Source organism: Amphibalanus amphitrite, unplaced genomic scaffold (assembly GCF_019059575.1).
Source record: "Amphibalanus amphitrite isolate SeventyFive unplaced genomic scaffold, NRLGWU_Aamphi_draft 002030F_arrow, whole genome shotgun sequence".
In the NCBI taxonomy this organism is placed as follows: domain Eukaryota; kingdom Metazoa; phylum Arthropoda; class Thecostraca; order Balanomorpha; family Balanidae; genus Amphibalanus; species Amphibalanus amphitrite.
In genome coordinates, this window is record NW_024883523.1 from 15,796 (window position 1) to 28,019 (window position 12,224).

At 55.1% G+C, this 12,224-nt stretch overlaps 1 protein-coding gene across 1 annotated transcript in view; it reads left to right on the forward strand.

Annotated features, from left to right (window-relative positions):
* The window catches only part of LOC122376144 (proline-rich protein 36-like), a 23,998-nt gene continuing 11,774 nt past the window's right edge, over positions 1 to 12,224 (forward strand). Inside the window, exon 1 of the mRNA XM_043355859.1 lies at positions 1 to 208. Coding sequence (XP_043211794.1) covers positions 178 to 208 — 31 coding nt within the window. The 5' untranslated portion in view covers positions 1 to 177. The remainder of the gene's footprint in view (positions 209 to 12,224) is intronic.

The window sequence follows — 12,224 nt, forward strand, 5'->3', positions numbered from 1 at the left end:
TGGGGTAGCTGGCGGCGGGCCTCCGCCCCCCCGCCGAGCCGGCCGCCCGGGCGCCGGGAGTCAGTGGCGCCGGTGTCAGCGGTGCGGGAGGTGGTGTACCGACAGAGGGACCCGAGTTGTGGTGGTGCAGGGTCGGCGGGCGGTCGCGTGCCAACGGGAGAGCACAAAGGAGCGAGCATGGAGATAGCCGTGCGAAATTTCGTCGGAGGTGAGTACCTACTCTCGATTAGAATCTCTCGAAAACTACGTGAGCCCTCTTTTTGGCCGTGTTTTGTTTACGGTGCACAGGAACCCATAATTTGTGCCGTGTATTCGAAGTCACTTTGCCTGCTTAGTGCTTGCCCTGTCAAGTCTTCAGCGCCGCCACTGAATTAAAATTAAATTCGTGCAGCTTATACTTCGTCGGATGAACACGTAACAGGCTCGACAAGGCATGCATGTTGCATAATCGGCGCTAGAGGCTGATGTGCATGTTTACGAGTTAGTGCTACCGGCTACCGCTGACTTGATCATCTCATACATTGAGTGTGTGCTAACAATTTTATTTGTCGGCGCACTCGCGTACTTCAAGGCATATGCGTATTTTTGCCGGTACCTAAAGAAGGGCATATTTATGACGCTTTCATTCCCGGAAAGTTTTCAATCGTATTGGCTATTGTTCCAAATTTTGATCCAATATCCACGCTATTGTCTCGGTATATTTCTATTCGATGGTGGTGTTCGACATTCGACAATACGTTTTGAAAGGAAAGGAAAATGAGTACATACAATTCTTACATATTCAACTGTTGTGCACATGATAGCGCGATACTCGGCTATTCCATCTTCATTTTTGCTCAGTCTCTTATAACACGAGTTTATTAAATCGGGTTTTATCGTTCAGCCGACCTATAAACGACGTCCTTCCGAACTTTCTCTAAAACGTTCCGTTTTTTTTTTCGATCCCACAGAAAAAAAGGCCCAGGCCGAATTCCCCGTCGCATTTACGAAATTCACACGACTCTCATAATCTAACCGTCCCAATGTGGCCGGGCAGGTCGATTGTTGCTGCACACGACCGCTGGCGCTTTGGCTAACATTGCCCGAGGGTACTATAAGGCATCCACGTTGTTCCCTTCACATGTCTCGCCTCCGGGGTGAAGACTTCGCCCGGGATCCCTCTCCAGATCCCGGAAGCTGGGATCCATCTGCCTCGGGGCACGATTGACGCATTCCTTTTCTAAGAAGGTCATTTTCTGGTTGAAAGTTCGCAAGCGAGAATCCGGAAGTGAAGCCAGCCGACCATCCATGGCCAGATGACAGACAATATCTGTCATGCGACTGAGATGGTCACGGTCATAGGCATGAGGCGGTCCGGGGCGCCGTGTGACCCAGTCGGGAGGGGGGAGGGGGTGGCGGTCAGTCACGTGATCTTTCGTCGGGGTGGCCGCCGGGTGCCTGGAAGTGTCATGTGACACCGGGGAACCCCGCTCCCAGGGTGTTAGTGTGACACGAATTGAGCTATCGGTCACCGGGGCGGGGCGGCGGTTCAGTTGACCTTCAGCGCGGTGGTGATGGACACCATTCAGGCCTCTAGGCTCTAACATCCTGCACTGATCATTGGACGAGCGCCCCGCCATGGCCCGGCGAGCGGGTTGAATCATATCGTTGGATGCTGGTTCCCCATGTTGCAATATTACTCACCTTGTTTACTCACCTTGTGGGGTTCCTCCACTTCCCAGCCTTACAGGACGGACTTATATGTGGCCGATCCTGACTATTGGTCTTTTCGTCCCGTACTACTGGTGTTTTCGTCCCTTACCAATGTTTTATTCCATCAGTTATCACTGATCTTTCTCTTTCCGTTCCTGACTATTGGTCTTTCCGTCCCTGACCAGTGGTCTTTTCATTGCTGATCACTGTTCTGTCACGCATGACCACCGGCCAGCACGCCCCAGTGACGCCTCAGCGCCGCTGACCACTGCCCACTGATCACCGATGGCGTCACGGCGAGCCAGCGCCGAGGCCCACCGGGCACATTCCAACACGTGGCGTCGCACATACGTATTACGGGTGCCCCTGCCCCACCTGCTGGTGGGGCCCGGCCTCTCAGCGGCAAGGCGACCTATGCACGTTTCACTGTGGCTTCTGCGGCAAGCTGACATGGTGCGGTTCAGGCATGTCGGTTCACACGCACACGCATATTTATGTTGGTGCCTACGTGCTGAGAGGAGTTTTATTTTTTTGTGTCCGGGTTCGTCCAATGCACGTCACAGAGTAGATAAACGTATTTCTGTTGGAAAGAAAATGGGAAACGGGGAACAGACGATACCGCTGTCTGTCATGATATTGCTCTCACTTTTTAAGGGTACCTAAATGAAGATTCAGGAAAAGAACCCTGGATCGGCTGTGAATATGCACTTGACTTGCCATCTTTAATGCGTCTTTGATGATGCGGTAATCAAAGATGCAGTCTCTATGGCCATGAATGATTGAGGGGATGCGGCGGATTATGGCTTTTGCTTACAAGCTTTCCGATGCTTTGATGAATGATCCCGTCTCAACCGAGCCAGCTTATCGCTTCAGCCACTCACTAAACATCCTTCAACGTGCGTGTAAGGGCTTCTCAGTCGGCGTTAAACGTACCCCCCGGCCACCACCAAACGTCGGAACGACGCCCGTTCTCCACGGCGTTACGGGCCGGCCGAATTCGGGTCACGTATTCGTCGCTATGTGTACTCTAAGGGCCGGCGGGCCGGGCGGGCTGAAGGACACGCCGGTCCGAGTAATGACTGAGGGACGGCGGGGAGCGAGATGGCCTCATCCGCGGCAGCCTGCAGGCGACCCAGGGCGCGGAGGATGGGTCAATGGATGCCGCGTCACGCTGCAGTGGACACGGGCCGGCGCGGCGCCGCGGCAGGAGCTGAAGGGCGAGATACGAGTGTCTACATAAGTACGAGGGACGAGTGCTGAGGTCTTGAGTGCTGAGTGTATAGCGCCAGAGATCGGGTCTGAAGAACGATTAACTATCAAGCGCCGGTTTATATATCGTGCACTGCCTAGCGCCCAGTGCCGAGGTCATGGGGCTGATCAGAGGCAGAGTGCTGACCTTCCAACATAGGAATGGCAGTGTCATTCCAATAAACGGCCAGTTAGCGTGCACCCCAACTACCCATTGCTGACAATTTTATTGTCCTGACTGCATCCAGTGTCGCAGTAGGTATACACGCGAGCTTCAGGGATGAGACAATGATAAGGATTGCATCCTCGCGAGTTGCGAGAGAACTAAGCTGCATACCGCATGTCGACGACTCGAATCACCTCTGTGGGCGCAAGAGTGTCCGTCTTTTGGCCATTCGATACAGCCCCCAATGGAGCGTATTGTCTGGAGCTCCCGCGACTGACTGAGCTGACCTCGTGAGCCGTGAGTCCTCACGGTGTCATGGCACGGGGAGGGGAGTGAGTCAGAGCCACGAGCGCTGCCTGGGGGGGACGAGAGAGGGGGGCGGGGTGGCGACAGTCAGGATATCCGCTGGACAGACGAGATAGCGTCGGCCGCCGAGACGACGCCGGACCAGTCGCCGCACTGCCGCTGTCGGCATAGAGGCCTAGCGGAGCGAAACGTGGCCCGGGGGTCAAGGTTCACTGGGGGTCAAGGGTCATATAAATGTACTGCATGCATATTATATTATTAATATCTTTATGCATTAGAGATGTATTGATCAGCTGGTCTCCACATACAGGGTGGGGCAGCATAATCGGGAATGCTTTTTGGGCTCTAATCATGAGTAGGCATGACATTATTTTGATAAATTATAGCATGGCAATGAAACGCCCAAAAGTTGTGCATCATCTAACATGACTACATCCATGAGCATGCAACCTCCTGGAAAAGAGCAGCAAAATAGTTCGACGGTGCTCCAAGTGCTTTGCGCGCGCCCATAGACACTAATGTTAAACGAGTAAAACAAGAACATTTTGTTGAAACCCCTGCAATTCCACGTAAAGGTTGATGGACAGGTCAACGTGTTATCACGGACAATAAGGATTGTGTGGGAATACTTAGGACAAAAGGTTAACGTAATCGTCGTAAAATAACTCTTAGCAGAGGACATACAGATGACTCACTTGAATATAAGGAAGACGCTCTGGAGCATATTAAAAAGAAACAATGTTCAAAACTTCAGCGACCAAAAATCTCACCACCGACTGGAATACGACAAAAAAGAATGGCAAGCCATATAGGGGATTGTATCGAGAATATTCCAGCGGTCATGCAAAGTAAACATCCTGTTGGGGTGATGGACCTATGGGTGGTCTTCAAGGGAGGTGCACGTGGTGCACCCTACTTCATCGAGCCCAGATAAAATGAGCACCTCTGGTAAATACATCCGCACTGTGGCAGACTCATGTGGAGCCGTCGGAACAGAGGATCACTGACGGTCCAGATCACGTCTTACGAGGACTCTGTCCGTGCTGGTACTGCAGTGAGGACGACATGTTATTGTGTAGGGCACCTCCACCTGAGATGAACCAAAAACTTCTGGTCCTTCAACTCCGCCGATTTAAATCCGACCAAATTCTTTACATGGAGCGTTTTTTGGTAGAAGGTTAATGAACAACTTATCATCAGTAAAGACGGTCTTCAGTGCAAGGTACGATGCTGATGGGCGATCATGGACAAGCAGGAGGTTGCACGTGCATGCGCGTGCTTTTGGACCCGCCTTGAGAAGGTCATCGACGCCGAGGGCGGTCACATAGGATGAGAGATAGGTAAAAGGTGACCAATTGATGGGATGTTGCTAAAATAGTGCTTGGAGCTGTATTTTTAAATTCATGACCAAATAATCCCGTTTGATATTTATTCCCGATTATGCTGCCCCACCCTGTAGTTGGTCCCTGATTCCGCGGTAGGGTATTGGCGTCCGAAGAGACTGATTTCATACCTGGATATTTTAGCTGGAGTTACCGATTTATACCCCGTCGGCTAAGGTAATATGTGTTTAACGTTGTCAATCCTCGTCTTCCCTTTTTCTCCTGTATCGTGCATATTGTTACTTTGTTATTTGTATCCCCAAGCTATACAAAACACATCGCTGGAAGACTGGCCATTTTTTCATTTAATTAACTTAGCAGTCATTGAAGTCCACACCGGCCGTAGTCCCAAACAATGCACCATGGGTACGACCAGTGGCGCAGCCAGGATCTCGTTTCGGGGGGGTCATCGCCTTCAAAGCGGGCCCCCTAGTGTGCGGGCCCCCCACCCATTTTTCAGAATCTCCATATTTCATACGCATTCTGCTGAGCGGGCCCCTTTAACTGCACGACAACCCTGAGCGAGTTTGAATCAGAACATTTGGATAGAACCATAGCTCGGTAATCACCCGGTGTTCCATTTTTGCGCAAATTGACCATGACAGAAATATGCTACTATGACGTATGAATTCGTATCTTTCGAGGCCGAAATGTGCCCCTTCCGCAACATGCATAGCATATAGGCAATCGGAACTGTTGCCTGCTTCTGTCGGACAAGATTTAAGTAGTCCCATGTGCCTGTCCTAAATCATCTATTAGCTGCTGTAGTAGATTGTGCCTTTATTCTTCTTCATTACGTGAATTTGCTCTTAAAAAGTTTTAACCCTCGCCGGCACGGGGGAGGGGGAGGGGTTGATGCAACCCCCTAAGGTTTTTTTCACGAATAACTCGTGTAAAAAGCGGCTGATCGCGACGTAACTTTCAGTACCCTCGCGTTGATCAATTTGACACCTACCCTAGAAATTTCATGACCCTGACCCAAATGACCTTTGACCTACTTTCCGAGACCATGTTTGGCCAGAATCGCGGTTCGGCGTATGCCGGCTCTCATTAGCCGCACGTTTGCAGTCCTTTCGTGGTTTCAAGCGTTCAAACATGTGATTTGATGTTGCTCCCATGCATAAGGGTGATGTCAGGTCAGGTCAGGTCATTGACCTATGATGACCTCGGTACACTTTTTCAAGTTATGCATGTTTCTAGGCTAGTTTTTTGGAGCTGAGTTCGATTTTAGCAACCATTTGAACATTTAAGAAGTAGTTTTGGTGCCTTCGTAACATGTTACGAAGCTGTCAGAGGCGGTTGACACGTAGGTACTAAGAATACCCGGCAGGACCCCTACTGGTTGACCTGACCCGACCTGAATGAACTTCAATATCAGGATATGGATTTTATTAGAACCATCCGGAGTCGGAGTCGGAGTTGGAGTCGGAGTCGGAGACGATTTTTGAAGCCGGATTTGGAATCGGAGTCGGAGTCACCCTAAAATCCATCGACTCCGCAGCCCTGGGCCAGACCGTTGCACCTAGTGCGCTGAAATTTGCGCAACTTATAGAACAAGGATGGGCAACGTGCCTGTGAGGGGTCTCAGCTGGATCGGACTGGCGGTGAGCACATGGTGCGTGCTCAAAAAGTGCGAATTCGCGTCATAGACTTTACATGTATAAATCGGCTTGCAAAATTGAGCGAAAATGGCTAAATTTGCCCGACACGGGTCCGGTCTCCGTGCAGTATCTCGGTAACCGTGGGTCCGATCGGCATGGGAAACACAGTATCGTGTATGAGAATCGAACGGGCTATCGAATGGTGAGCGGTGCAGGGATGGCACGCGCCACGTGCGCCCATGAGGGCACTTATGCTTGAAAAATTGACGTTTCGGACGTATTTTGGACTTAATGCTATTTTCGGGTGACTGTCAGACGGAACGGGTGCCGGGTTCAAACACCACCTGTTGGCAAGAGAAATGTACCGCCTCTCATGGAAAAATTCTGAAAAGCTAATTGATCAAAAACAAGGTGGAACAAATTGCTGGAGAAAATGGTATTTGTTCATGACTTACTTAATTACACGGGTATTGCTGCACAACCTGGTACGTTTGACTATTGAAAATGGCATAGTTGGAAATAACATTCAATTTTGTCCAATATCCAATCATCGCTTTTGCATGACGAGCAACAATATTCTTACAAGTATATATGTTTCCAACCTCTACATAGTAATTCATCAATGGCTTTCATTTTTTCAATAACCTACGTCAGCCTATGTTATAATACACTTGGTATGTTCTATAGTAGAACGCATGGTTATCAGACACGAGCACCTCGATGCGATGGATATTTTTTCCCAAACCAAAATGCTTAGCTGTCAAAAAGCAATCGACCGAAATGAATACATAACCCACGGACACGACCAACCAAACGCTCACCATCGAAAATACCCCTTGTTCGCGTTGCGGAGCAAGCGGGTCACCCTAGCGGGCCCCATTCACCCGGGGGCCCGGGCCCTATCCACACGGGGCCCCGAGCCCTATTCACACGGGGCCCCGAGCCCTATCCACACGGGGGCCCGGGTCACGTCCACCTGGGCTCCGGGCCCCGTCCACCCGGGGCTCCGGGGCCCGTCCACCAGGGGGGCCCGGGCGCCATCCACCCGGGGGTCCGGGCCCCGTCCACCCGGGGCCCGGGGCCGGACCCATCCACCGGGGGACCCGGGCCCCGTCCACCCAGGGGGCCCGGGCCTGTTCTCCCAAGGGCCCGGGCCCGTCCTCCCGGGGGCCAGGCCCCATCCACCCATTCACCGGGGGCCACGGGCCCCATCCACCCGGGGGGCCCGGACCCGTTTTCCCGGGGGCTCGGGGCACGTTCTTCCGGGGCCTGGACCCATCCGGCGGGGGCCCGGGCCCGTTCTCCCGGGCCCCATCCACCCGGGGGGCCCGGACCCGTTCTCCCGGGGGCCCGGGCCCCATCCACCCGGGGGCCCGGGCCCATCCACCCAGGGGGCCCGGGCCCGTTCTCCCGGGGGCCCCGGGCCCCATCCACCCGGGGGCCCAGATCTGTTCTCCCGGGGGCCCGGACCCATCCACCGGGGGCACGGACCCCATCCACAGGGGGGCCCGGGTCCTATCCACCTGGGGGCCCGGACCCATCCACGTGAGGCCCTGGCCCATCCACCGGGGGCCCGGGCCCATCCACCCGGGGCCCGGGCCCCGTCCACCTGGGGCCCCAGGCCGACCCCTCACCCGTGGTGTTCCAGTAGGCATTTCTCGAAGCGGTCTCGTCCGATTAGATTAGGACCTCTCTCCTCTCTCTCCCCCTCTCTCTCTATCTCTGTCTCTCTGTCTCTCTCTCTCTCTCTCTCTCTCTCTCTCTCTCTCTCTCTCTCTCTCTCTCTCTCTCTCTCTCTCTCTCTCTCTCTCTCTCTCTCTCTCTCTCTCTCTCTCTCTCTCTCTCTCTCTCTCTCTCTCTCTCTCTCTCTCTCTCTCTGTCTCTCTCTCTCTCTCTCTCTCTCTGTCTCTCTCTCTCTCTCTCTCTCTCTCTCTCTCTCTCTCTCTCTCTCTCTCTCTCTCTCTCTCTCTCTCTCTCTCTCTCTCTCTCTCTCTCTCTCTCGAGCGGGCCCCTGACAGAAATTTCGGGGGGGTCAGCTGACCCTCTGACCCCCCCCCCCCCTGGCTGCGCCACTGGGTACGACTCTCCTTTACAGCCGAGTTTCGCACCGTCGTCCCCCGGCGTTTGTGCGACTTTTGACGGTCAGCGACTGAAGGCAGCGGACCACTTTTTACCCCGCGGCCAGCGCCGCTGAACGTGACCCCATTAGGACCCCCAACCGTGTTGGTATGAGTTATTACCGTGTTGCAGAGGGCCGAGGCGTCGGCGGCGGACCGATGTATGTGCATTCTGTGTTGCAGAATGGCCGAGGCGTCGGCGGCGGACCGATGTATGTGGATGAGATGCAGTAAGCTGTTAGTATGAGTTATTACCGTGTTGCAGAGGGCCGAGGCGTCGGCGGCGGACCGATGTATGTCCATTCCGTGTTGCAGAATGGCCGAGGCGTCGGCGGCGGACCGATGTATGTGCCTGAGTTGCAGAGTGGCCGAGGCGTCGGCGGCGGACCGATGTATGTGCATGCCGTGCTGCAGAATGGCCGAGGCGTCGGCGGCGGACCGATGTATGTGGATGAGATGCAGTATGCAGTGTTAGTATGAGTTATTACCGTGTTGCAGAGGGCCGAGGCGTCGGCGGCGGACCGATGTATGTGCATTCCGTGTTGCAGAATGGCCGAGGCGTCGGCGGCGGACCGATGTATGTGCATTCCGTGTTGCAGAATGGCCGAGGCGTCGGCGGCGGACCGATGTATGTGGATGAGATGCAGTGTGGCCGAGGTTCCGGCGGTGGACCCGTGATGTGTTCTTACCGTGTTGGTATGAGCTATTACCGTGTTGCAGAGGGCCGAGGCGTCGGCGGCGGACCGATGTATGTGCTTGCGTTGCAGAGGGCCGAGGCGTCGGCGGCGGACCGATGTATGTGCATTCCGTGTTGCAGAATGGCCGAGGCGTCGGCGGCGGACCGATGTATGTGGATGACATGCAGTGTGGCCGAGGTTCCGGCGGTGGACCCGTTATGTGTTCTTACCGTGTTGGTATGAGTTATTACCGTGTTGCAGAGGGCCGAGGCGTCGGCGGCGGACCGATGTATGTGCATTCCGTGTTGCAGAATGGCCGAGGCGTCGGCGGCGGACCGATGTATGTGCCTGAGTTGCAGAGTGGCCGAGGCGTCGGCGGCGGACCGATGTATGTGGATGAGATGCAGTGTGGCCGAGGCGTCGGCGGCGGACCCGTTGTGTGTTCTTACCGCGCTGGTATGAGTTATTACCGTGTTGCAGAGGGCCGAGGCGTCGGCGGCGGACCGATGTATGTGCATTCTGTGTTGCAGAATGGCCGAGGCGTCGGCGGCGGACCGATGTATGTGCATTCAAGGTTGCAGAATGGCCGAGGCGTCGGCGGCGGACCGATGTATGTGGATGAGATGCAGTGTGGCCGAGGCGTCGGCGGCGGACCCGTTGTGTGTTCTTACCGTGTTGGTATGAGTTATTACCGTGTTGCAGAGGGCCGAGGCGTCGGCGGCGGACCGATGTAAGTGCCTGAGTTGCAGAGTGGCCGAGGCGTCGGCGGCGGACCGATGTAAGTGCATTCTGTGTTGCAGAATGGCCGAGGCGTCGGCGGCGGACCGATGTATGTGCATTCCGTGTTGCAGAATGGCCGAAGCGTCGGCGGCGGACCGATGTATGTGCATTCCGTGTTGCAGAATGGCCGAGGCGTCGGCGGCGGACCGATGTATGAGGATGAGATGCAGTGTGGCCGAGGCGTCGGCGGCGGACCCGTTGTGAGTTCTTACCGTGTTGGTATGAGTTATTACCGTATTGCAGAGGGTCCGAGGCGTCGGCGGCGGACCCGGTACATGTTCTTGCCGTGTTGCGGAGGGGCCGAGACGTCGGCGGCGGACCTGATGTATCGTGTTGCAGAGTAGCCGATGCGTCGGCGGCGGACCGATGTATGTGCCTGAGTTGCAGAGGGCCGAGGCGTCGGCGGCGGACCTAATGTCCGCCGGGGCCGAGCCTAGCACGGAAGCCGTGGTGCTAGATGGCGCGGTGCGCTGGCAGCCGTTGAGTGCTGCGTGTAGTAGGGCTACTTTGCCACGACAGGAGGTTGTCCGCGGAGTCAGCGCAGACCAAGTACGCATAGTGCGCGTGACGGTACCATATAGCACGGCCCTGCATGACAGGCATACCGTGTTACGCGTCTCCCTGCACGATTACGTAAACGGCTGCGCTGAGTACACCTCGGAATAGGCGCGCGTCGGTATGATTCCGTGATACCGCCGTATTGCCATGCCAACCACTCCCCGCTGTGGTAGGTGCCGCCCGAGACGTGCTCGATACTCCTCACCTGCCGGGTCGGCGTTAGTGTGCCGGACCCGCAATCCTCTGGCGGTTGATCTCCCCGCTCTGTTGCTGCAGTGAAATGTAGTGGTGCAGCGGAGCGAGCGCTGGCTGGCCGGACCTGGCCGCTGGACGCTGCCCTGGGTACGGGCGGCCGTAACGTGCACACCGTCGGTGAACTTTTTTCTTTCTTGAGACTTCTGACTTTGCCTTGTGGACGAACTGTGGTGATCACTGAGACACTTCCCACAGTTACGCTACACTCTTTCGACGCTCTAGAAACTTCTCGCTCACTCTACGACCCTTTCGCCGCCCGTCGCCGTCGACGACTGCCGTTCGTGCCACTCCAGTCGACGGCCCGGCGGTCCCGCGGCCCGCGCCCTCCCAGACACCCCTCCGAGGGCTGCCCTGCGTCTGTCGATGGGGCGATTAGCCACGGTCACGTTCGGTGGCGCCCTGGCAGGGTCCTAACCTTCCATAGCCGCGTCGCCGCTATGAGTTGATTAGCGCCTCTGTGGTGTCAGCCGACACTGCGACCGTCGCGGAAAACGGTACCGTTCTGTTCGTACTGTGAAGGATGGGTGGGCTGGTGTATTGTCAAGGCCTGTGAATTATGAAGCCCCCACTGGACAGTGGACACTGGACACTGTGTCCTATACATGACGTATGGAAAGGGCAGTTATGACCTGTTGGGCAAGATTACTTTACTACTCTTGGGGACACATGATTTGTCCACTGCCGTGAATTGTCACGGCTCTCGCGCTCGACGCAGTCAGGAGCTGGCAACGATGAAAGCCGCTTTTAGCAGATATGGTCGCAGACACTGGCCGCATGGGTCATCTCTCAATCGCGTCTCAACTCTCGCCCAGCTCGATTTGTTTACTATGGACGCGGGATGACGCCACTATCAACCAGCTAGCCCAGACGGCGGCATCTCGGTCATGAATCGGCATAGGTATGTAGTATCTACAATGCATAAACAAACTGCAACCTTAGAATTACAGTGATGGTTTCTTGCTGCATAGTGTAATTACCCGCTGCAATTGCAGGTCGCTATCGTGGTTCATTTTCACGAGTCGGGTCGGGTCGTTGGTGGTGGTACTATAACTTGAATTCTCACGTAGAGGCTTCTGCGATTCTGTCATAAAGTCCCGATTAAATCAGCAAGCATTAAACCTTTTTCGCTTGTTCGCAGTGTGCTCCGTCAGTTTTCGTTCCAATATGCGCCGTCTTTGGGTCAAAGCGCCGTCTTTATCCAGGTGTAACCCGTGAAACCTGCAGGTGTCTGGCAGAGATCGTTCTAAAGTGCTCCTGTCCTAGCTTGACGACTTCTGTGGAATTTCAGTGGCTTCTGAATTTGATTCATGCGCGACGCGGCTTGGCAGCGATCTCCAGGCCAAATTAGGCAGGGAGCCGTGACCTTCCCGGCCTGGCCCGGCCGGTTCTGAAGTCCGACAGAGGCGAGCGGCTGGGCGTGCTCGACGGTACAGAAATGCACA